The sequence below is a fragment of the Eulemur rufifrons genome, chromosome 4 (genome assembly GCF_041146395.1).
Source record: "Eulemur rufifrons isolate Redbay chromosome 4, OSU_ERuf_1, whole genome shotgun sequence".
NCBI lineage: Eukaryota > Metazoa > Chordata > Mammalia > Primates > Lemuridae > Eulemur > Eulemur rufifrons.
Window position 1 is genome coordinate 15395891 of NC_090986.1, and position 26921 is coordinate 15422811.

Below are 26921 nucleotides of genomic sequence, written 5' to 3' on the forward strand. Positions count from 1 at the left end.
ACCATTTCAGATAGATATATATAGTGATTGACAGAAATATTTCCATTATAATGGAGGTAATTTTATACATTATGTTATTAAGTATGGAATGTCTGATTTCCTTAAGTACTAGGTTTGACAGTTGATATCCCTGACATTTCGCTTTGACACTTCTTGTTTTTTTTTTTTTTTGGGTGAAGGTACATCTGCAGCCTTTCAAATGCACATTATGGCTTGTGATTATCTTTCAAAAATTTTTTTTAGAACAATTTTTGTGAAACCACAGATAAGTCAAAAATTTGTGTTATTTTTTAATATGAGTACCTTAGTCTGTTCAGCTGTTCAGGGTACTGTAACAAAATACCTTATGCTGGATAATTTATAAGCAACAGAAATCTATTGCTCATAGTACCAGAGGCTGGGAAGTCCCACATGGAGGCACCAACAGATTCAGTGTCTAGAGAGGGCTCATTCTCTGTTTCACAGATGGTGCCTTCTTGCTATGTCCTCACATGACAGAAGGGGTACATAAGCTTCCTTGGGCCTCTTTTATAAGGGCATTGCTATGGTTTAAGCACATGTGTCCCTCCCAAATTCATATGTTGGAACCTAATACCCAGTGTGATTGAATTAAGTGGTAGAGCCTTTGGGGAAGTGATTAAGTCATGAATATTCTGCCCTCATGAATGGACCTAGTGCATTTATAAAAGAGGCTGAAGGAAGTGCTGTAGTTTTCTTTTCCTCCCCGTTTTGGCTTCTGTCCCTTCCACCACGTGAAGACACAGCAACAAGGCACCATCCTGGAAGCAGGGAGCAATCCCTTACCAGACATTGAATCTGCTGATGCATTGGTCTTGGACTTCCTGGCCTCCAGAAGTGTGAGAAATAAACATTTATTATTTATGAAGTACCCAGTCATTTTGTTATAATAACCGGAATGGATTATCCCATTTATGAGGGCAGAGCCACCATGACCTAATCAAATCCCAAAGGCCCTACTTCCTAATACCATCACATTGGTAGGTAGGTTTCAACATACGAATTTTGGGGGCACACAAATATTTAGACCATAGCAGTGCCCTTAAAAGAGGGCTCAGAAAGCTAGCTCACTGTTTCTACTATGTGAGGACACTTTGAGAATCAGAAAGTGGACCCTTACCAAAGACACCTGCTGGCACCTTGATCTTGAACTCCCAACCTCCAGAACTGTGAAAAATAAATTTCTGTTGTTTATAAGCCACCCAGTTTATGGTATTTTGTTATAGCAGCCCACATAGACTAAGACTAAGACACTACTCTTCTTGTTCAAGGTTTTCTTGATAATTCACAATTATATATGATCTTCCACATAAAACTTGAAAATTATTTGATTAGTTCTAATATACTTATCCCCAAGAGAATTTGGGTCTCTCATGGGAATTGCACTAATTTTCTAATTTGACGTGCGAAGGCTTGGCATATTTTTGATATTGACTACTCAGCCAAGAATCCGACATAAGTTTTCCATTTACTTGGGCCTTATTATTGCCTTCCAGCAAAAGATTATCATAAAAATTTTGTAACTTGTTAAAGTTTATTCTTAAGTACTTTATGGGTTTTGTTGCCATTGTGGAGAAAAGCTCATTTCATTTTTAGTAGATTATTGCTTATTTAAAGGAACATTTCTAATTTTTCTTCTGTTTACCTACCTTGAATTAAGCCTCTTATTGCATTCAATTTTAAAATTCAGACACCTATATTTTTAAGGTTTCTTATTACCTGCAAATAATAATGTTGCATCTTCTTTAGGGGGCTTGACAATGACACTGTTAGCTTGTTGTACCATATAGGAACAAAGCTTTTCTTGGCTAGGGTTTAGAGGGGCTTCCTGATTAGTGCAAGAGGCTTTGCTCAATATGACCTAGCTATATATCCCTCCTCTGTCACCTACTAGCCGTATAATCCTGGGGAATTTATCTAACCCCTAGGGACCTCAGGGTGCCCATCTCTAAAATGGATCCCCAGTAGTACTTAACTCAGAATTGTAATAAGCACTGGTTAATACATTGAATCATTTAGAATGCACATTAAGCCCTATATTATGCATTAGCTTGCATTTATCAAAACCTGCCGCAGACTTTAACTCCTGTAAGCCTCACAACCGCTTCATAAAGTGTGGTTATCTCCATTCTACAAGTTAGGAAACCAAACTCTAAGAAGCAAGTGATCTGCCCAGGGTCATTCGGATACAACTGAGGTTTGCCTAACAAAACCAGCTCCTAGAAAATAATGCAACCAATCAACCTCTGCCGAGGCGTGATTTAAATCTCAGTAAAATGTGATTAATTCATTCTACAAGGTGTTGGCATTTTACCAGAACAGAAAAGCACACTGATGCAAAAGCGGGAGTCTCCCATGCATCATGTCTCAGGTTTCCGCCCGGGCTGGCGGAAAGAGCCGAGCGCGCCCGGAAATGTCCGTCACCCTTCGGCAACAATCGTCAGGGGGCGGGGCCCGTGCTTCGGCACGTTGCGCGCAGGGCATTGTGGGAAGGGCGGCCGGTGCAGCCGCAGCTGCCATCTTAGCGACTCTTTTCCTTGCGGCCTTCTCGTTGGAGGCGGCCTTCTCGTTGGAGGTGGCGTTCGTGGCGGCTGTAGACCTCGGAAAGAGGCAGAAAGTCAGCTGGTCGACAGCGTTCCTTCCTCCGGCCTCGACAGGACCGTCAGCCGGCGTCCGAAGGCGGAGGCTAGGGGAGCCGGGCGCGTGAGGGGGCCGAGGCCAGCGGTTAGTCAGAGAGTCTCCCGGAAGGATGGGCCGGTCCCGGAGCCGGAGCTCGTCCCGCTCCAAGCATACCAAGAGCAGCAAGCACAACAAGAAGCGCAGCCGGTCCCGGTCGCGGTCCCGGGACAAGGAGCGCGTGCGGAAGCGTTCCAAATCCCGCGAAAGTAAACGGAACCGGCGGCGGGAGTCGCGGTCCCGCTCGCGCTCCACCAACACGGCCGTGTCCCGGCGCGAGCGGGACCGGGAGCGCGCCTCGTCCCCGCCGGACCGCATCGACATCTTCGGGCGCACGGTGAGCAAGCGCAGCAGCCTGGACGAGAAGCAGAAGCGAGAGGAGGAGGAGAAGAAAGCGGAGTTCGAGCGGCAGCGAAAAATGTGAGTGCCCGCGGGGGGAGGGGCCGAGCCGGGATGGCGGGGACAGGGGAGAGTGAGGGGCGGGGCTGCCGTGGAGAACGAGGGTCGTGAGGCTGGGGGGGCGCAGGGACCGGCTTGAGAGGCTGAGGCGTGACGGGCATCCTGGGCGTTTGGATAGCCTGGGGTGGGACAGGCCCACGAGTTGGCTGGGAAAGAAAATTTGAGGGCATGAGCAGTAAAGGCTTGGAGAGGAGAAAGCGATTTTGGCGCGAGTGAGGAGGAGAATCCCGGAAGTAGGGGTGGAGTTCAGAGAGGGGTCGTAGAGCTACGTTGGCGGGTAAGGCGGGGAATGAGCTAGCCTAAGGATGTGGAGGGTGAGCGTTTGCAGGTCCGCCTGCCAAGGGCAGAGAAAGGCATTAACCCGTGGGATGCAAATCGCAGCTGGCTACAGGCATTCTTCTGTGGAAGCTTAAATTTGGGACAGCACAAGTACTCTCGGGAATAAGACACTTTAGGTGGCCCACCGAAAAAGTGCATTTTCACTTTACGTTCTTATTATTAAAAGGTGTCGCGGTTGCTTTTCTTGCCTTGGGCCTACACACACACCAAATTTTTTTTTTTTTTGGAAACTTAAAAAACAGAATGCAAAACCTTAAGTGTACAATACGATGAGTTTTGACTCTCGAATTCACCTGTGAAACCACCACCCCAGTCAAAGCCTACCTTTTTTAAAGTTTTGCTTTATATTCCCCTAGTAAACATGCAGTTTTGTTTTCTTTTGTACTAGTTATTTAGAAGATTCTTGAGTACTTGCTCATATACAGAATTTTTATTTAGGGAAAATAAGTTACAGTAAGGTCCTTTACTTGAAATACTGTTTGGATAAAATCATGTTTCTGAAAAAGAGTCAACTCTCAGTTATCCCTGGATGTAAAAGTAGTTGTGGATAATCCCAAACTAAATAAACTTTTTGCTTTAAAATGTAGGATTTTGTTGTATTTTTTTACTTTAAAATCATGGTACTCTAGTGGTCTGAGTATTCCCAAAAACCACATTTAAAAGTACAGTGAACAGGTGTACTAAGTCCCTATTTAATTGGCCATCCTTGTTCAGTTCTTCCGTGAATGTTTAGAAAGTGCTCACGAGACAAGAACAACAGTAAATTTATGATTTTCCTGAGACGAATTTATGTGTACTGAATTGTCTGGGGTTTTTTATTTTTCTGCATTGGGGTTTGTATTTTGTAGATTTTCCATCACAGCCTGTTTCTAAAAGCAAAGTTAACTAAGAGGTAGGGGACTGGGGCACTAACATTACAGAGGAAGCAGTACCTGGAGCTATTCTGCTGCCAGCATTCCTTTAAAGCATATGCAACTCTTTCAGTTTTCTTGTACTTAAAATGATCTGTGATATATGTGAAAACAAAGTTTAAGTAATTGTTTTGCATTAAACCTTGATTATGTAGAATTCAGCTTTTTGGTGTGGAACAAAACCCTTAACTTGTAAAGCAGTCTGGAGGGTTCTGTGACTGGGCCAGCAGCGGCCCACACTGCTGAACACGCACACACCCACACGCACACACCCACACGCACACACCCACACGCACACGACACACACCATGCCCAACACACACCACACACCCACACTCACCACACACACCATACCCAACACACTCACATGCACACTCACACACACCACATACACCATACCCAACACACTCACACTCACACCACACGCACCATACCCAGCATGCTCACATAACTATCAGTAGATGAACGGATCAAAAGTTATCTAAGACATTCTGAGATAATTTTACCAAGTGAAAACAAGGGAGCTCTCCAAAGACTAATGATTTGCCTTTCACTAGAAAATGAAGACTTTTAAGAAAAATAAAAGGAAATTTGGTATGCAGAGACTACTTAGAAGCATTTAGTAAGCTGTATATGGATGGACAGCAGAGAAGAAATCCAGGGATGAGATGATCGGTAATAGAGTAACTATATAGTTCTAGGTTGAAAGAAGAAGAAAACTGCCATTAGTGTATAGGAGGGGGAAGGGAGCAGAACTGAATTCCTATGTGCCATGTAGTAGGCCCTACGTAATATTTCTAATGCGTTCAAAATAATACAAAGGAAACTGTGGAATGATACAGGTTTTGGAGCCTAGGTAATAGAGGGAAGTAGTTGTCAGTCTGTTTATTGAGCAGTCAATAAGTGTTAGGCACTGTGCTAGATGCTGTTAATATAAAGATGATTGGTTCCTCTCCAACATCTTGATCTCGCTTGAAGACCGATAATTAGATAGGTAATAATACAGTGTAGTAAATTTAGTGATAGCAATATAACTTTATACAGGAAGTGTCCTGGGTGGGTAAATAGTTGTCCTAAAGAATGAGTGGAGGATATAAGAATCTGAGACCGTCAGGCTAGGCATAGGATACGTGTGGACCAAAGGAGAGAACCTCCTCTCCCTACTCCTGCCAGAGTAAAGAGAATGGGAGAAAATGATCTTGAAATGGAAAAATAAGATAACTGTAAGATGAAAATAAGAAAAATAAGATGACTGTTTAGAACATGAAGTTCTGTAAATACTACAGTTGTGGGGTGACTGGGAGGTAAATAGAGGCTGTGAATCATGGCCACGTAGCTACTGTGTGTCAGGTACTGATTAAAATGTCAGAAACTTGGTGAATAGTGGATAAAGGAGAGGTAAAAGGGATAAGGGAGTTTTCTATGTGGGGCTTCCATTTGGGCACTAGTTTTGGATATGCTGTACTGCATTTATCCAAGGTTGATTATGGGAAACTGAAGCCTAGCGAAGTGGGGCTTCATTTGTCAGTGAAACCTTGAGAATGTATGGAATGCCCCAGGGAGTGTGTGGAGAGAGAAGAGCAATTAGCAAGGGACTTAAAGAACCTCAGGGAATGCCTGTATGTGCAGTTGGGAAGACAAAGAGAATGGTGGAAGCGAAAAGAGATCTAGAAGAATGCATAATGTTAAGTGTACTTTCATGAAGTCTAGGGTTAGGTGGAGAGAGACAGTGAACCAATTAGGAATTCTTTGGTGAGACTGGAAACCAGATTGCTTTGCCACTTATAATTCTGAGGCCTGCATCTGAACTTGTTTTCTTAACTGTGAAATGGAGATATATAACCTGTCTGGCTTATTATAAAGATTGGAGATGATATATTTAAAATACCTAGACAGTACTTGGCACATAAATGGGTTAATAAATAATGTTATTTAATATAACTTACGTATATGCAGCCAGACTGAGCCTGGTGAATTTTTAAGAAGTGATCTTAGCAGTTATAATCTTAATGCCTAAAAGGTAGGCCTTCACATTTAAAAAAATTTTTTCCTCATTTTTGAATAGCTAATTCACATGGTTCAAAATTCAGGTCAAAAGATCTCTCATCCCTGTGTTTCAGCCATTCTGTATGGTTCCCTCTCACTCCTCTGCTACATCAATATTACCATTTTCTTATTTATTCTTTTGAGATGCTCTATGCACGTTGTAAAGGAATGCATGTTGTATTAACTGTTAAAAAAAAAAAACAGCTGAAAATGACTTGCAGCAAATCTGGAAATTATTAATGGTGTAATAACTTATTCTAGCCTGTGATTTCTAGGTTTGAATATCTTTAGTGTTCAACTGCATGACAGACTAAGAGCCTTCTAAATTAAGAGTATTCTGAACTAGGATCTGTATGAGTGCTTCTTAGAAATAGAAGAATACTTGAACAGCTCATTTTGAGAGCAAAGAAAAGCTTTTATGTGCAGATTAAGTACATGAACTATGTATTTTTGGAGGTTAGACCTCTGAGAATGCCAGGGCATAAGACATAGCTGATGTTAAGAACTTTATAATTTTTTAATAGTTATTTCGTTAGTTATATCTTTGTGCATGTTTTTGCCTCTCTCATTTGTCTTGGAAAAAAATGTAGGGTAGTGTAGTGCTTAAGACATTAGTTTTGAAGTCTCCCTGGGTTCAGAATAATAGCTTAACAACATCCAGTGAACTTCAGTCCAGAAACTTAAACTCCTTAGCTTTAGATCCCTCAGTAAAAATGAAGGTATTAATACCCACCTCATAGGAACAGTTGTGAAATTGAAATAATGACATGGTATATAAAATTCTTGGCACAGTATTTGGTACCTATTAAATACTAACTAAATGCTATTTGCTAATAATTGATTTGTAGAAGTAAACCCCTAGGATTGAGTTCCTACATTTTAAAGATGTTATAAGATAGTAGTGTCAGTTGCTCTGTATGGAGTAATACTCTTGTTTAACAGCGCTGAAGTGCTTTATTCTCTGAAGTCCTGTACCCTTGCTATGTTGTTTTAATAGTAACCATTTTAAAGTTGATTATGACTAGTGCTTTTAAAACACCTGAGAGCATGAAGAAAATAGGGACCTAGTATTATACTATTTCCATTGAAAAACTGGAAGATTTTCATTTAACCCTTTCATCAGTAGCACAGATTCTTGTCAAGGGAATGGATTCAGCAGAGGAGCATGAGGGAGAGATTAGAGGAAAGAACATGAGCATGACAACTCCGAGGGCAAAAGTTTTAAGGAGTACATAGGCTATTAGATATTAGATGGTGCATCTTTTGCAAGACACTGTTGACCAAAAGTGTTTGGTCCCTTCACCCCAAGAAAGCTCCAGTGCCTCTTATGCAAGTTAGCCTACTGGTGGCTTTATCATTGATTATGATGATAAATTTGTCAATCAGAAAGATGAACTCATGTTTAATTCAGTTGTATATGTGCCCATTCATTTCTTTTTTTTTTTTTTTTTTTTTTTGAGACAGAGTCTCACTGTGTTGCCCCGGCTAGAGTGAGTGCCGTGGCGTTAGCCTAGCTCACAGCAACCTCAAACTCCTGAGCTCAAGCGATCCTACTGCCTCAGCCTCCCGAGTAGCTGGGACTACAGGCATGTGCCACCATGCCCGGCTAATTTTTTCTATATATATTTTTAGCTGTCCATATAATTTCTTTCTATTTTTAGTAGAGATGGGGTCTCGCTCTTGCTCAGGCTGGTCTCGAACTGCTGAGCTCAAACGATCCGCCCACCTCGGCCTCCCAGAGTGCTAGGATTACAGGCGTGAGCCACCGCGCCCGGCCCCCATTCATTTCTGAATTCAGTTGTATATGTGTACTGAGAGGGGATGAAATGATACTGAGCCTTTAATTTTTTTAGCATTGGTTCTAAAAATTGATTTTAAATTTTTTTCTGATTACTGAGGTAGCATTTTTAATTTTACCAAGAAAAACAACAAAAATTACATTCTTGCTAATACTTCTAGGGAAACAGTTTTACTATGGTGCTGTGGCCTTGCCTCTGTTTACACAGGACAAATCAGCAAAGCTTACTTTCATTAATGGTGGGATGCCTTGCAGTTCCTTCGGGAACAAAGGGGAGAGATAAGCAGCCTTGTGAGAAACTGCACTAGGCCATTTCTCATTCTCCACTGTTTCAGTTGAGCATGGGACTTTCCACCTGCCCTACCCTTTCAGCTATAAAATCCGCTGAGCTCTGGTTGGTTAGAATTGACTTAGCTGGAGAGTGACCTACAGCCGGTACTGCCTGTCATCTGGTACCTTAGGTTTGGTGTGATCAGTGAAAATAGAAACAAGGGGCTGCCACGATGCTGATTTGGCTTTTGCTGTAAGTAAATTTATTTGGCTCATTTTCCCTTATTGATGAAATCCGTGGAAATGTGGTCCTTTTAGCCATTGTGCTTTTGCTTAGTTAGGGATGGCTTGATTGCCTGACAAAAACTCTGAATGTGTATCAGATCTCTTTCACCTTTACCAAATTCCTAAGTTGGCAGATGCTAACCTAGGGCCTTATCCTGTTTTTCTTCCTTTCCACTTTGTGTGGCAAGTTATAATTGGAAATGTTTTCTGTTATCCTTCCTTTGAATAGTCAGTACTGTGGTCCACTTAGCATTGTTAATTAAGAGTTGCATTGTACTGTTTTTGAAATTTTGAATATTAAGTTTCTTAGGCTTCTCTATGTTTACTAATTTCAACAGAACCGACTAGCAAAAGTAAAGTATGTGAGGAGTGTGTGTATATATTTTTAAAATGATTATGATAGGTTTATATACACAAAGGTAGAATATTATATAAGGATTTACATACCCGTCATCTGATTTAGCAGTTGTCAGTTTTACTTGTTTCACCTATAATATTTCTCTTTTTCCCTTTGGATGAAGTAGAGAAACAGTTTATATTGAAATGTGGTTTATTTTCCATTAAAATCACTGTCTGATTTTCTGTAGATGCTCCTGGTGATTTTTAGCATTGGGTCTTGTAACTGTTCTCTTTTACTGAGCAGCTGTAGAGAAAAGCTTGTTGAAACTACCCTAATATTTGATTGAAAAGGAAAAGGAGCATTGTAAATGTTAGGCTTGAGCATAGTAAATCTGAGGTTTTCATATCCTTTTTTTTTTTAAAAAAAAAATTAGTTTTGAGGAGATACTAAAACAACAGAGTCCTCAGGATGGGTATTGGAAGTACCTAGGAACCTTTAGGGAAAATAAGCTCTCTCTAGTAACTACTGTCTCCTTGACAGATAAATGTAGAAACCGAAATGAATGAGAATGCTAAAGACATATCTGTCGACATATCCACACTAGTATGGTGTCACCTTGAATAAGGGGAGTTGAGAATGAAAGCCGTTGGGTGGGAATTGAATCACCCCCAAGAATAGAGATGAGTTGAAGTGAATTGGGGTATTTCATGGAAACTTAGGAACTATAAGGTCTTTACTAAACAGATAAATTGAATGACTGTCTCATACGTATGTGAAACAAGTCATGAAAAGATATAAAAGTTGCAGGTTTTACTCAATTTTGTGGGTTGTGAGGAAAGTTGAAGCATTATTAATAAATTGACCTCAGGATTTAGATAACTGCAAGAGCCTCTGAATTTATTCATTTAGCACAAATTATTGTCTCAGTGCTGGTCAGTAGAAATACAACGTGAACAGAATATACAATTTAAAATTTTGTAGTAGCTACTAAAAATAAGCCAGTGAAATTAATTTGAATGTATCCTCAATCTACCCAAAATATTATCATTTTAACACCTAATCAAATAAAGATATGAGATAATTTATATTCCTTTTCTTTATACCAATCTGTAGTTCAGACTGGACACATTACTGCTGGCTATTATTGCATATCATTGGTGTAAAATGTACAAAGTTTTCATGGTGGTACCTAGATAAATGTAAATATTTTTAGCACAGAATTTTATTTTGATTAAATAAGTTGGTTTATGATATCAAAGTGGGATTAAAATAATTAAAACATGCTTCATTGAACTAAAAATATGTATTTTTAACTACTTCCCATCTCTAAAGGAGCTTTTAATTAAAAATCAATTAACAAAAGGAAGAAAAGGCACACACAGTAAAGGATATAAAGTTCAGAACCTAAGTTGGTCATAATTTCAGTAAAAGCTACACGCTGCTATTATTTCAGCAGTCTGAATCTCTTCAAGTCTGTATTTGTTCTGTCTTTGCTTAGAGGAAAGGGGGAAATTAATTCTGCCAGGCTGACTTGCCTGCTACATAATGCTTTCTCCTGACTCCTGACTTCTCTGTAGCTCAACTCTTAGAGTGGATTGGCAAATGAGCAAATCCATGTATTTTAACAGTTTGTCCTCTCATTATGAGGTTATTAGAAGAAGTAGACTTTCTGTTTCAGATTTGCTCTGTAGTTCCTAAATTAAAACTAATGAATTAGGCTGTTTATATTTATCAGTCTTTTTGTACTTACAACATGATAGAGAAAAAAACCAGTTTTATATTTATTTGAATGTCTGTATCAGTTAACATGTTATTATCTGTCATTTTCTTAAATGTGACATGAAAATGAATTCTAAAATCATTGAATAATATCACTCTCAATGGTTTGATAGACTTAAAACTAGTTTTGGTTAAATTCTTAGTTTTGGGCACATTTATAGCCCAGATTCAAGCCATGTATCAAAAACATTTGTACCCCCTTAATATTTTGAAATAAAATTTTAAAAAAGTTTTTTCGTTTTTTAATACTATCTAAGTCATTTTTTTTCACTATTTCTAGTCGGCAGCAAGAAATAGAAGAAAAACTCATTGAGGAAGAAACAGCACGTAGAGTGGAAGAATTGGTGGCAAAAAGGGTAGAGGAAGAATTGGAGAAAAGGAAGGATGAAATTGAACGAGAAGTTCTCCGAAGGGTGGAGGAAGCCAAGCGCATCATGGAAAAGCAGTTGCTCGAAGAACTCGAGCGACAGAGACAAGCTGAGCTTGCAGCACAAAAAGCTAGAGAGGTAACGCTCGGTCGTTTGGAAAGTAGAGACAGTCCATGGCAAAACTTTCAGTGTCGGGTTGTGCCTCCTGCTCAGTTCAGAAAGAGATGGAATACAGACTATCTAATTCCTTTCTCATCTAAACTTACGTTGCTGCGAAAGTTAATTTTTTAGCCTATTCAGAAGTGCTGACTGATACTTAAAAGTTACTTTCATAAAACATATTCAAGGATACTTTTGATTAATGGAACTGGCTTACATATTTGAGAAGTGTTTGAAACTTTTGCCATGGCTGCAGGACTTACATTCTTTTTTGGGAGGGTGCGGGGAGCCAGGGAGTGGTAAAGGGAAAAGGTTAAAAATCCACCTGTGGTTGTATATTCCTCTATTCTGTTTATCACTCTTACCTAGACTGTGAGAGGCTTTTTGCCTTCAGTCAGATTAAAAAGAGCAGGGCCTAACATTGAGTGACAGTACCTGCTTTTGATAAATAGGTTTCTCACTCTTCTTTTTTCCCTTCTTTTATCCCTTGCCCCCTCCCCCAAATCCTGCTTCAACACAATGGACTAATTCTAGCATTCTGACCATAAGGCCCTCCATTTTCCTAATGTGTTTCAAGGAATCTTTTTAGGAAAAAATGTCCAGATTATTCATCCACTTTTTTAGTATCTACTAACAACTCCTTTTTTTCTCTAGAGAGTTATGAAGGAACAGGTTGTCCTTGTCTGGAGTCAAGCTAAACACATGATTTGTTTTATCAGCAGCTGGAGCAGAAGTTGAAAATGTCTTTCTGTGAGACAGTAATTTGCTACTGAAGCTTTATAGCTTGTTTGCACTGATTACTCCAGGATCCTAAAGCTTGGTGAAAGTCACTGAAACACTCAAGGCAGATTACCTTACAACCCTGAGTGTCCATCAACATAGTTTGCATAATGAATATGAATCCCATTGGTGTGTGACATAGGAAATCATAGGAAAATGTATTTTCTTGAACTGAAACATTTGACTCAAAATATATGACTCATTGTCATTTTTCATCTTGGCATCATTGTGGACAAGTTGACATCATATTAAATTTCTTTGCTTTCCAGTAAACTTAGCTTTTAAAATGCATTTTCCCTTGTCCTGTCTTTAAGTAGATGTACATGCTTATATTTATAGTGGATTTCATAGACTATAAAATTGAATGTATGAAATTTTTATTTATATCAGTGCTTTTAATAACGAAGATTTTTTGGAGTAATGGTGCTATCTTGTAGCGAGTTATTAATCATAGTAAGATTTTTTTCTCTTCATTTGCTTTTTGTTTCATATTAACAATTTTTTTTTTACACGGACACAACCCTCTGACAGTCTTTCCAAATATTACAATCATTTGAATATGTATGCTGTGATCTGAACACTGCCCAAACCATCAAGCAATCTTCATATAGTTTGCATTATAAAATCTCATTAAATTCTCCAAGAAAAAATAAGTTACAGAATTTTATTTCCTGACCATGCATCCCCTGGATTCCTGAATTTCAGTTCAGATTGTAGATGACAATATAAGCTGCCTTTAGAAATTGTCAACATCTGAATGTTAAGTCCATTTTCCCCATGGAAGAAGCCCTTAGTTCCATGAAGTATGGATTACCATTTGTATTTTTCACTAACAGTAAATGTATTTTTCTTATTAATTGTTTGCCTTAGGAATGATGAATTACATTTTTTGTTCCTTCTTACCATAAACATCTGCATTCCTCAGCTCAGCCTTCCTTGTATGTTGTTTCTTTATAAATGGTTGAGCTGCTGATGCAGGTATTGCCAAGCTAACAGTACAAATCATTTTAAAGAGGAAGCTGGCGTGTATGGCAGCCGAGGAGCACACTCTGCAGGACACTGGACAAGACAGTAAATATTCAACTTTTAATGCTGATTAAAGGAGTATAGGTAAAGAATACGTAGGTATACATAATTGGTGAGACAAATATTCACTTTATTTATATTTTCTATATTATTTTTTTAATTTGGTAAATACTATCCAGTTTTGTAGTTGTCCTTGTTGATTTGTGTGATATTAAAGTATTAGTTATAATTGCCAGGCAACTATCATTAGGGAGGGTTTAGTCGGTTGCTGTTTGGACTGGGAGGGATGATTTAAATTTAGTGCTAGAAACCAATTTTAGTGGCTGCACAGTTTATCATTTGTCAGACAGAAGGTAGCTATAAAGCTGCCCTGTAAGTCAGATCAAAAAAGTTCAGAGGAAGATTAGTAAATATTTATCAGTAAAAATAAACATTTTATTTTTCTAACATCTTAACATGTCCTCCCCTTTAGGAGGAAGAACGTGCAAAACGTGAGGAGCTAGAGCGAATACTGGAAGAGAATAACCGAAAAATTGCAGAAGCACAAGCCAAACTGGTAAGTATAAAGCATATGTGAAAAGTAATTTTGCATTTTGCTTTTATTTATTTGTTTATTTTCAAATTTTGTATTCTATAATTTGACTTATTTTTTTTTCAGGGTTCTCTGGGCCACTTTAAAGGCTTTGAGGCAAGAGTAGGAATAGTTGACTAGATTTTTATTTCTAATCTGGAGAGAATTTGCAGTGGTTTAAAACAGATTTCTTGGGGAAATTGTAGTATTTGCTATCTCCTCTTTTTTTTCTATCTTAACCTCATTTACATTTATCCTATGCCTTATAAAACTAACAACAACAACAAAAGCTTGCAGGTGTTTAAACCAACTAATACACAGCATTTCACTTTGCATTAGTTGCTTTGTTACCAAACACTAGATAGAATAAGTAGATAGTATATATTTGATGGTAAGTGTACCAGTGTAATAAATTATATTTCCTACTTCTAACTTACAGTCTACCAAGAAGTACACAGAGACTTAAGTAATTAAATGATAAAGATGTAAATGAAGGTGATATAGAGCAATTTTGAAATTGCAGTAAAGAAGCCAATACAAGAATATTGAGGCAGTTTTAAAAAAAAATAAAAACCTAATTTCTGTCAGTTATATTTTTTCTTCTAATTCTTCTTTTTAGTATTCCTATGCATTTGTTCTTTTTTAAGCACATGCTAGCGTTTTTGAAATAAAGTTTTTGGTTACTTGAGGGTTTTTCCATTTAAGTATGTGAATATTTTTTGAAGTAGTCTCATTATGAGAAAGAAGAAAACTAGGATTAAAGGACAATGGATACAAAAAATCCAAACACAAAAGAAGATAGAAAGGTATTATAAAGAAAAACTTTTTTCCCCGTGAGGGTGGTGTACAGGAAGGCTACGTCAAAGTAAGAGTATAAATCAGAGGTGAAAGGAAATTGACATGGGGGTGGGGGCGATTAGTAGTATTTGGTAACCAGGAATGAAGGCATGACCCAGCAGGAACTCTTGGTGGGGGGAACAAAGCAAGTTACAAGCCAGTTATGAGATGTAAAAAAGAAATTCTGTGGCTGTTTATAAATGCACAGAAAAAAATCTGAGAGGGTCTAATTAATTAAGACTGGATCCCTTTGAGAGTAGGAGTGAAGGAGGACTGTAGTTAATGTGTCCTATAGTTGATAAGAATGTAAAAAGTTAACATGGAGCAGTTAGTTCTAGAGCATGATTTTCTAAAAGATAGTGTACCCCATATAAGAGACAGATAAGAGCATGGCACTGTGGTTTCTTAGTACATATCACTGTCCTGGTTATTGTGAAGGCAAGAATATAATTTGTATTGGAAGGCCATGAATCTGCTTTCCCAAAGGTAGACCTTAAAATTTACTTAGGTAGAAAAAGTGGTATAAATGGGAAGTGGATGAGTTATTGTAAGATGTGTTACTACATGCTTATGAATAAGATACAGTCATGCTTTTTAAGCGATTCTATACAAGAAGAGAATCTCAGTGCAGTAGTAAGAGGGAAATTGTGACTCTTAATTTGAGTTTTGCAGTTTGAGCTTTAGGGGGTAAGTACAGTCTAGTTTGTGAGCCTGGACATTCCAGAAGAGAAGAAAAATATGATAGTTAAAACATTGAAGCAAAATTACCAAGCAGGTAGAACTAGAATTTCCTATTAGGATAGCTATGGTGGGTTCAGTTTATTGGGTGGCCTAGAATCTCCTCAGCTTGATATGCTCTGCCAAGATGTTGACCCCTTCTGACCCTGAGGTGGCTAGGGCTATCTTGGCCTCCTTATGTCCCTCTCACACCCTTTGTTTCCCCACATGAATCATAAAAATAAAACTTTTGGTGGGTTATTACTGGGAAAACATTGGTAAACGTAATCTGGAGCAGTACGTCTGAAAGGGTAGTAATGGGCAGTTTTTGTCTTTTAATCCTAGTTTATCAGATGTTACAGCTACTTTTGTAAAATACAGTAAAGATGAATTACTAGAGAAATGAGGTCAAATTGCTATAAAAGTTTCTAAACACTCATTCTTGGTTTGTATTTTGGATTGATTTGGATTGGCAGTCTGCGAACTCACTTGTCTCTGGACCACATGTAACACTCAGATTTTGATTTGATCTGATAGACTGTAGGGAGTGACTATTGTGATGGCATGTTGATAAACTTCAGTGAAAAGATGTCTTAGGGAAAAAGCGGCTTTCTAGAAGAAAGTTTGGTAAGAATTTGGACATATTTAATGCATTTGCTTACTGTGTTCAACAAAATTGGAAGCATAGGTAATGGTTGATGTTGGGGAAGAGTTTTATTTGCTTCTGTTGGTAGTCACAGGCTGGCAGGCTTGGTAGTTTTGGTGTAAGATGAGACAAAATGTCATTGTGCAAGGTGGCAAGGCACACCTTGAGGTTTGTTTCATTTTTCTTGCCCTTTTCCCTGTTCTTCGTCTCAATTTTGAGCACTGTTCTTTAACCTTTATACATGTTTATTGGGTAGTAGTATATAAAATATATTGAAAGTACTATTAAAATATTAGTTATTTGAGAAAGGAAGGGGTATATAACAGAATGTTGTAGATAGCATGGGACTTTCCTGGATGTATCAGTCATGGTAGTTTATCTTGTTGCACTAATAATTATGTTTGCTTCCTGACATAGTAAATATGCTGGAAATGTGGACAGTTCATTGTTATTTATGCCACAGAAAGCAAGAAGAATGGGAAACATTCTAGCCTCCAGAAAGTGAGGGAAGAGAAAGGGTGGCCAAACACGACCATTCAGAAAAGCAAAAGAAAAAAAAAGTAGACAAAGCATTAAGTGCTCTTGAATAATTTGATGTATTAATTGTGGAAACAAGGACACCACCATAAAAAGTTAATACTATGGAAATACTTGGTAGGTGGTGTGGGTGCATGAGATAATTGACATGATTATCGGGGGGCGGGGGCTGGGAAACCTTTCCAGAGATATTTCTTTGCTTCCCTATTGAGGTTGGGATTTATCAGAAATTTATTAAAACTACTTTTCATTCTACTTGTGTAAATGGTCTTATGTGTCTCACTTTTTTCTTAATTGGGGAGTTGGTCGTCTTTATTGATTTGTAAGAGATCATATTATTTTTTCATGGGTGTAATATTTAAGAAGTCCCCCCATCCCTTCCCCATTGCAGGGTACTTTCTTTACCAACCCTTTCTTTTCTATAATCTGCTTTCCACACAAACTTCTTAGCATACATCATGTTGATATACTCTTGCTTCTGCCACTGTTTACTAAAACAACTACTTCCACATGCTTGCCGATGTTCTGTTCTGCTTCCCAAAAGGCCTTTGCCCTGTTCCATTTCCTTACTCTTGTCTACCTTCTAATTCAATTCCACATTGTGTATCAAGATATTTGGTCTGTCCTTAGGGAGACAAAAAAAGTATTAATCAATACAACATACTTGATTTGTGAAGTCAAACAAGAATTAATCCAGATGTGGCTTGAGTTAGCTTTTTGGCAGATTGGTTCAGTACCAGTAACATACAACTATCCTTAGATATTTCAAGGGTAGTTAATACAATGGAGATTTTAATTTTCTTTTGTTAAAAACAGCACTTAAAAATTTTGAAGTCTTCTGCACAGCTTTCTTTAATGATGCGTCTGGGAAAATCTCAGATATTATTCTGAAATTAATATGAATTTTACTTATTCAGAAAGGGAAGCAGACTAAAAAAAAGGTGACAGGTGTTGCTGTGGAATAAAATATTATTCTAGGATGTTGTGTCAGCAAGGAGAAAATCCCTCAACCAATGACTTGGTAAAGATTGTGGTAAAACAGAAAGAATAGAACTCAGTTAATCTGTGTGTGTGTGTAAACACCTAAAATACAATAAGAGTCAGACTGACAATTTCTCATAAAGTTGTAAGTAACTGTTGGTCAGAGGAAGGACAAATTATGACTGGTGGGTGGTGGAACAGGTTCTTTGAGGTTTTAAAGTATTTGCAAATTATAAGTTCTGGATATACAGATCTCTTTAATATTGAAATAGTTTTCTCCTTACCCTTTGCCAAGTTCATCATACTATGCCACTTTGTACCTCACCAGTTTGAGAGGAAAATATGGTGCCATGTTTGAAAGTTGCTTATATATGAAATGTGTTCCACATACTTAAGTTTGAAATAAATTAAGAGATAGCGCTGAAGAGTTCTTAGAAATATGTAAGCAAGGATTTTTTTAATGCGTTTGTGTGATAGGCTGAAAAATCCCCCCCACCCCCCCAGTATACCTGTGTTTTAATGTCTGGAATCTGGATGTACTCTATATGGCAAAAAGGGTTGGGGGAACCTTTGCAGATGTGACTCAGTTAAGCATCTTGCAATGGGGAATTTATCCTGGATTATCTGATTGGCCTTAAATGCCATCACATGTATCCGGTAAGAGGGAGGCAGAGGGAATTTTTTTTACCACATAACACAGAAGAAACTTAAATAAAGACAGAGCAGAGAGAGATATTTGAATATGTTGGCATTGAAAAGTGGAGTGATACAGTCCAAAGCCAAGGAATCCTGGCAGCACCCAGAAGCTGAAAGAGTCAAGGAATGGACTTTCTCCTAAAAATCTCCAAAGGGAGCATCTTTTCACTCAGTGATACCGATTTCAGACTTCTGGCCTCCAGAATAAATTTCTGTTGTTTTCAGCATCTAGTTTGTGGTAATTTGTTACCTTAAAATGTGGAAGTGGTTTTGGAATTGGATAGTGGGTAGAGGCCTGAAGAATTTCAAGGCATGTGATAGAAAACATGTATATTGCTTTAGAAAGACTATTGGCAAAAATACGGACTTTAAAGGTGCTTCTGGTTAGGGCTGAGAAGCAAATTAAGAACATGTTGGAAACTGGAGAAAAAGAGGTCCTTTTTGTATAGTGATGGAAAACCTGGGTGAATTGTGCCCTACAATGATATAGAAGGAAGGCAGAGCTTATAAGAGCTTAATTTATTTAGCTGAGAAGAATTCTAATTAAATTTTTGAAAGTGTAGCCTGGTTTCTTCTTGCTGTTTGTAATAAAGTGGCAAGAAGAGCTAAATTGAAGAATGAACTGGTAAGCATAAAAGGAACCAGCATTTGGTGTTAGGAAAGTCTCAGCTTATCCAGATTGCACAAGATGTTCACTGTTAGAAAAACTTAGTCTAGAAGGAAGGCCAAGGGTTTGGCTAGACAACTTTTTGCTAGCGCTGAAGAGACTGCTTATGACTCAAGTTTCTCAGCCATCTCAGCAAAAGCCAAGAATAGATGAGATTATCTAGGAAAGATCTGTGGAGGCCCCTTTGGTCTAATGGTGTGACATATGTGGGGGACCGCCAAGGTTTCTGAAGATGTTGTATCAACAGAAACACTGCCAGTTAGGACAGAAGGAAGGCTGTCAAACTCCCAGCAGAATCCACAGACATAGGAAAAGGTCACATGAAGAGAGAAAGAGATTTGAGGATGTTAGCCTTGAAGATTGGAGTGATGTATCCACAAGCTAAGAAACCCTGGCAGCCACCTGAAGCTGGAAGAGGCCAGGAATGGATTCTCCTCTAGAGCTTCAGAGGGGATGTGTCCCTGCAGACACCTTGATTTTGTTCTAGTGATAATGATTTTGAACTTCTTGCCTCCACAATAACTTTCTGTTTTAAGTCATCCAATTAGGTAATTTGTTGCAGTGGCCACAGGAAATTAACACAGTTGGAAAAAGAACAGGGTGTCTTACAGTAGAGTGAGCATATGTAAGTTGAATTGGCATAGTACTTAGAAGAGCTAATACTGTGTTGTGTGCACACATTTTAAGAGAGAAAACTAATGGCACCAAATGTAAATGTTAAATTGTTAAATATTTTAATTTGAAATGAAATGGTGGAGAAGTCAGGTAAAGATTTTCAGTGAATGAGAAGTAGTTCCTGATTGTTAAGGTAAAAAAAAAAAGCTGGTATAAAACCTATGTTAATATATTTTGGGCAATAATTTTTAAAGTAATTTTCTGGACATTAGTGAATATTGACATTGTGCAGGACAGAAACTAGAAAAAAGAAGCCACTGAAGACCAAAGGATGGGGCCTTAAATCAATAAAGTGGCAGTTCTTAGAAACTGAAGAAAGAATTGATAAACTTGGTGAGTGAAGGGATATGTAGAGAGAGGAAATGGGGAGAGAGTCTGTTATAGGAAGCAGAGAAGACTTTCCTGATGTAATCACTCCTAGTGAGCTAACACAAGGAATCAGGAAGCATGTAAGGAAAACTTAAGCACACAAAAGGGAATGGATGACTAAGACAAAAGAGCTGACCCAGAGAAAGAATTTATTTAGGGTACAGAAGATAAAAGAGCCCCATCTATTAATAGATAGTTTTTTGCTGAAATTTTATAACATGAAGTATAAAGAAAATCCTGAAGGCTTTCGATTTCTCTTGACTATATTATACAGCAGTCTCTCCAGAGCTCTTAGGCAGTGATTTTTGTACATAGTAGTCCATACCAAGCTCAACTTCAGTCAGTTTCTTCTTGAAGCAATTATATTCACTTTAGGTAATATGGAGTCTTAGGAGATAGTATCTAAGGTTGAAGTTTCAAAAATATTTAAAAGTTCACAGAGGTAACAAAAGGGGAATTGAGAAGAAAAGGGCATACTAGTCTAGTGGGTAATGATGGGAATTCTCTTTAGATGGTAACGTGGTAACTAATAATAGCCCATAACGATAGATTTGGCAGATTATACACTCTAAGGAGGGGGAGCTATCAGAATAAATTACCACAGGAATGAAGGGGAATCCTTGTGTTTTATCCTTCTTTGTGTTTTTTTAACCTTGTACGTAAATAACCTTTCAGAAAATTTTATTAATACAGTTTGCTAAGGGTCACCAAATTTTCTTTTAGTATTTTCTTATTGGTTATCTAAAGTGGAGTATACATTATAAAAATTGTAGAGGGGAAGATGAATCAAGGAATTAAAATTACAAATGACAGAATGGATCAGGATGTGTGTCTTAGAAGGTTTAAAATGTAGAAATCCACATTTCTGAGTAGTGGCATGATTTCTAATTGTGCTATTTTTCATTCATTCCTATGATTACTCTTGACAAGAAGTATTTCTGTCTTTGGGTTTCTAAAATTTTATATTTCGTATATATATTTCAAGTAGAGAGTACATTTCAATATCCCTGTTTGCTAAACGAACTGTTGCTAAGGACCACCATAATTACATTTATAGACAGTATAAGAATGTTCGGGAATGTAATTTTTATAAAATCTACAGACCTGCGGACCCCCAACACTTCTTAGACTTCTTGGGAAGTCCAAGAGCATGGTGCTGCATCTGGTGAGCGTCTTTCCATTGTGAAAGGCATCACATGGTGAGCGAGCTTGGGGGGAGAGGGCATGAGAGAGAAAAAATGGTGGCCAAACTAATCTTTTATCAAGAGCCCACTCCCATAATACCTAACCCACTCTCCACTTCAGATAACAGCATTAGTCCATTCACGAGCGTGGACCCCTCATGGCCTAATCGCCTCTTAAAAGCCCCACCTCTTAATACTGTTACGGTGGCAATTAAGTTTCCAACTCATGAACTTTAGGGGACTTAGTTCAAACCATACCAATATGCTATCACACTTTTGAATTCTGTCAGTCTGAAGGAGTAAAAAGTGGTATCTGTGTACATTAGATTTCTCTATGGCGTTGAAGTTGTGATGTTCTACCTTATGTCCGTTCATCCTCACTCCCTAAGGTTCTAGTATGCTTTCCTAGGGATGAGTTAGAGCCTTAGGGAAAAGTGAGTCTGAGTATTTATATTGATTACAAAGCATGTGCACACATACAAAGAATCTTTACTACACTTTGATTCATTTGCACACACTAAGCTCTTACTCTAAATGTGTGGTAATTTATTAAAGCTGTGAATAAAGTAATTGGCATATGAATTCACTAAAGATGCTTAGAATTAGATAATTCTGTTTGTTACAATTACTAGTGAAAGTTTCAGAGAGTAACAGATTCTGATGTACATGTAGGATTTCAATAGGAGGAAAGAGTGGCATGAGCAAGGGAGGAGAGAGATCAAGATAGCAAGGATAATTTAAAAGAATAGTAGGAACAGAATTGGAGCTAGATAATAGAAAGTCTCAAGTTTTATAGAAGCATGCTAATTTAGGAAGTTAAGCTGTATTCTATGGACTGTGGAAGTCATTAGAAATTTGAGGGCAAGAGAGAGCAGTGGTCAAGAAAGGTGAATCTAGCAGTATGTATAGGATGGATTGAAGGACACTGGAAACAGGGACACCATTTTAGGTGTACAAGAATTGTGTGGCACTAAACTGGTATGGTGACAATAGAAATGAAAATTAACTCTAACTCTCGACAGACAATATAAAAGAATAATTAACAACTTGATGACTTTTTTGTTGTTTCAGGGGAAAAAGGAGACAAAATTTGGGTACCAAGGTTGAGAAAGCCTGTTCTAACCCTTGAATTTTTAATCTGTTACCATGAGTAGTTGTTCTTTCTCCCTCTATCCGATATTGATCTTAAAAAGTTCACTGCAATCCTGTGAACTGCCTGCTTATTCCCATTCAAAGTCAAATTTTAGGTCTGACTACATAAAAGAGGCAGATTTATTTTAAAGATGGGATGGAAGAATTTAAATCTTGGAACATGTTGAATTTTGAAGGGACCCCTAGATCTCCCAGGTAGATATGTCCAGGGACCAGCTATAAATGTAACATAGGGAAAAGGTCTGAGAGAGATGTATTTCAGCTCTGTTGGATTTTCCACCTTGCCCACCCAGCAGTCTACCCCATGTTGCTGTCTTAAACCTCTTTACATGGTTCCCTTTTTAAATTAAAACATTTCATGTTGCATACCAGACTCCGTTACTTTTCGCATCTTCTTGTGTTGTAATCTAGTCACGTTGCGTTTTCCTGAACAAAAATAACCAGTGGAGACAAAAGAAATAATCAGGTGGAGAACCTTAGTGTTTGTATTAGAGAATATGTGGGAGGGGAGAACATTTTTAAAAGACTTAAGTGAACAGAGAATATATTCAAATAAAGAGAAAGGTCACTGAATTTATTGCTAGTTTTTGACCATGTAAAAAATAATTTTAATAGAATAATGGAGATGGAAGCAATGACCCAAAATTTGACTTTAAATGGGAATAGGTAGGCAGCTCAAAGGATGCAGTGAAATTTTTTAAGGTCATGGTCACATAGAGGGAAAAAAAGAACAACTTGTGGAAACTGAGATTAAAAATTCAACAGTTGAGACAGACTTTCTCAACCTTGGCACTGGTAACATTTGGGGTTGGATCACTCCTTGTTGTGGGGGCTATCTTCTGCATTGTAGGTTGTCTACCGTTGTCCTTGTCCTCTATCTTCTTCCCACTAGATGCTAGGAGCCATCCCCAGTTGTGACGACTAGAATCATTGCCACACATTGCCTAATGTCCCTTGGGGGGAGAAGGGTAAAATTGGACCTGGTTGAGAATTGAGGATGGTAGGTAGTCTATCTCTGGGAGGCAGGAAGGAGAGACTTCATAAGGTAGGAGTTCATGAGAATGGCCTAAGTTTTTTTGGTGAAGAGGGGAGATCTTCTCTAGAAGAATAGAGGAAGGAAGTTGGTTGCTTGAAACTAAAGGAGTTGATTATGCCAATCTTCATTTGAAATTAGACAGCATTTTCTAGTTAGCCAGATCAGAATGTTTTCTAGTTTTTTCTTAGAATGAGATCTATAGTGTTTCTTGTTTATTAACAATATAATATGGCCCCAGTGGGGCTTTTTTCTATAAATTTTTCATGCCTCTCTAACTGTAAATATAGTAATTGGTGGATAACATACTCTTTGAATAAATCCATGCCTTGGTTTATAATTGACAGTCTCTTGTTTGGGTAAAGATAGGTATAGAACAAAATCTGCACTGATTTCAGGACATGTATTATAGAAATTTCTTCCCATTTCCAAAATGTCTAAGTGCTTTCCTATAATTTGTTCATATATTTTTCATAAAAAATGTAAAAACAGGCCGAGCATGGTGGCTCATGCCTGTAATCCTAGCACCTGGGAGGCCGAGGCAGGCGAATCGTTTGAGCTCAGGAGTTCGAGACCAGCCTGAGCAAGAGTGAGACCCGAGACCCCGTCTCTGCTAAAAATAGAAAGACATAATATGGACAACTAAAAATATATACAGAAAAAAAATTAGCCGGGCATGGTAGCACATGCCTGTAGTCCCAGCTACTCAGGAGGCTGAGGCAGGAGGATCGCTTGAGCTCAGGAATTTGAGGTTACTGTGAGCTAGGCTGATGCCATGGCACTCTAGCCCAGGCAACAGAGTGAGATTCTATCTTTAAAAATAATTAATAAAGAGGTTTTTTTTTAATTTACTCAATCCTTTTTCTTCTACTACCATGTAACCTTAGGCAAGTTTTATGAAACGTGCTATATTGTATGTTCACCTTGATTGTAAGTTCTCACCTGATATTTAAAATATTACTAATAGAAGACATAGAATTCATAGAAAGTCGTAATTTTTACCCTTATTTGCATTTGCATTTTTTAAGTTTTATTTTCTTATTGATACTTGATGTACATATTTTCAGGGCACGTGGTAATACATTCATATAATTAATTTTTGAATTTCAGGCTGAAGAACAGTTAAGAATTGTTGAAGAACAAAGAAAGATTCATGAGGAAAGGATGAAACTAGAACAAGAGCGACAACGTCAACAAAAAGAAGAACAAAAAATTATCCTGGGCAAGGGAAAGTCCAGGCCTAAACTGTCCTTCTCATTAAAAACCCAGGATTAAATTGCAAACTCTGAACTTTTTACGAAGAAAAATGGAAAAACTTTGTATGGTAGCTTCATGTTGAAGTGGTTTTTTGTTTTGTTTTGTTTTTTTTAATTTGTAAAATCTGGAAATTTAGCTTGTTCTAATAGGGGCTATGCTCTCCTTTTTTTTTTCCCCCCCCTTAACTTCCATTAAGTCAAATCCTTATCAGATCATTGTTGTCTTCTGAAAAGTGATATATTTTTCACCTGTTTGGATTCTGTATTAGTGGTCTGAAGAAGAGCAGATCACTTAGTAAACTATGGATGGTCTGATAAGGTTTTTACTGACCCACTGACTTCAGAGTTATACTCTGTTTACTACATCATAATGCTGGTTATGCTTTTTGTTTTTTTATATATTTATAAACAAAGGAAAAGTTGGTGATTGCATTGGAAAATTCCCAGGGTATTACTGGACCTATGTGGTGTATTGTTAAACCAGTGTCCTTGTGATACTGTTGCTCTTGATGTTCCTGATACAGGTAAGGAAACCATTGGTCAACTCTGATACAAAATACATATATACAGTTCAGTATTGTCTCTGTTCAATTTGTTTTTATTTCATTGACAAAATCAAACCAGCATTCCCCGTTGTGTAAATAAATGATTTTGCTGAATAAAGTAAAGTCTTAAATTCATATGTTTAAGCAATTTTTTTTAAAGTTATGTGAAGTCTTAAAGAGGGTGGTTTACTTTTTGATGGTCAGCAATTTTAGAAGTCTTGGAACTATGGCATATTTCCTCTCGTTTATACTTTTAAGATAGGGTTTATATGTATACTAAATATACTTGTGAATTAGTATTTAATGGCTATTTTTGCAAATATCAACTTTAAGCTGATAGAGCAATTATGACATCAGTATTACCTTTAAGGAAGACTAACAACACTCAGAATTCTCAAACTTGTGCCTCTGTTTTAGGATATAAGTATTATCACCACAAGTTTCACTTAATAAAAACTAGGAAAATGCTTTTAAAAATTTATGGAATTTTAGCTCATTTTCAAAGTGGGCCATCAGAACTTAGCTTTGTACTTTCAAAAAAGGTGAAGATGGTCAAATCATCTTCAGTGTAGTGTACTTGCACGTTTATTTTTGGGACAAACACATTTAAATTTTTATAAGTTTTTTTGCATGTGGAATCTTATGGATGACTTTTGTTTCATACACTAGAATCTGCCTCATTTATCCTTACATATGTTTGTTTTAAGTCTACTGGTAGTAAAGCATTAATTCAAGAAAAGGACATGGGTATACAAATGTTGCCTGAGATGCATAAACATGTCATCAAGTAGAAAAGACCTTCCCCAGTATTTTTGAAACAGTTTGATTATGCTTTAAAATTGAAAACATAATGAGATGACTAAATGGTAGATTATTTTGTGTGTGCATGTTAAGAAAAATGCTGTTGCTTTAGTTTTGAGCTCCTTTAATAGAGTCTAATTGTGGTAAGGAACAATAAAATCAGTTTAAATATCTTTAAAGAGAAATTTAAATAGGCATGAACTATAGTGAGAACTTTTAGTAAACATGATACCTGTTACTCTAAAATTATTCATTTTACTAAAGAATATAGGTTGCCTACACATCTTTTTTTTTTTTTTTAATCTCTAAATACAGGCTAGCTCTAATTTCATGACTCTTTTACTTTTTTTCAGTGTAACTTTTTTTGGTACAGATTCATTGTTTCTAAGTTATGTATTCAAGTTTTTAGAAATGTTTATTTAAAAATTGTTTTGCTACACAAGTGTTCTAAACATTGTATTGAAGAGAGTAATCTGGACTTCAAATATTTGAAATCAGTTTATGGGAGCCTTTTAATTTTTAAAAAATTTCTTGCTGCCACATACGGTATGAAGTCACAGTAAGTTGCTTAATGACGTATTATAGTATCTGGTTGCTGTTGGAGACTCATAAGATATTGGTATTGTTCCTGTGCTTGGTAACCAACTGTTACTCTCTGCCAGGCTACAGAAAAGAGGATATAATTGTTAGTATTATATACCCCAGTCTTTTCTGTGCTGCAACAATGTAGTAATTTGTTTTCTTTGTTTCCACTGCCTTTGTGTATATATTATATAAAAGTTAAAATTTTCTCCCACTCTATTAGCAGTTAAAATGTTCCCTAAATTTATTAAATATGCCTTCATAGTTTGTTTTTTTAGGTTATTCTTAATGCATTACAGAATTAACTATTGACTTTGTTTATTTTTATGACACTATTTAAAATATGTAGTTATTGCCATTTACATTGTGGAGTTTGCAGAATTATCAACTGTATAATACAAACTGAACCTTTAAATTA

At 37.4% G+C, this 26921-nt stretch overlaps 1 protein-coding gene across 1 annotated transcript; it reads left to right on the top strand.

The window, feature by feature from the left end:
* Positions 1 to 2527: 2527 nt before the first annotated feature.
* ARGLU1 (arginine and glutamate rich 1) lies at positions 2528 to 26921 on the top strand. Its single transcript, XM_069467039.1, has 4 exons — positions 2528 to 3114; positions 11202 to 11427; positions 13727 to 13810; positions 24430 to 26921. The coding sequence occupies exons 1-4, from the start codon at positions 2768 to 2770 to the stop codon at positions 24592 to 24594; spliced, it is 822 nt and encodes a 273-aa protein (XP_069323140.1). The 5' UTR covers positions 2528 to 2767; the 3' UTR covers positions 24595 to 26921.

Coding starts and splice junctions, on each gene's coding strand:
- ARGLU1 (XM_069467039.1), top strand. CDS start 2,768: ATGGGCCGGTCCCGGAGCCGGAGCTCGTCCCGCTCCAAGCATACCAAG. Junction 11,428..13,726: donor CAGCACAAAAAGCTAGAGAG/GTAACGCTCGGT, acceptor CCTCCCCTTTAG/GAGGAAGAACGTGCAAAACG. Junction 13,811..24,429: donor CAGAAGCACAAGCCAAACTG/GTAAGTATAAAG, acceptor TTTGAATTTCAG/GCTGAAGAACAGTTAAGAAT.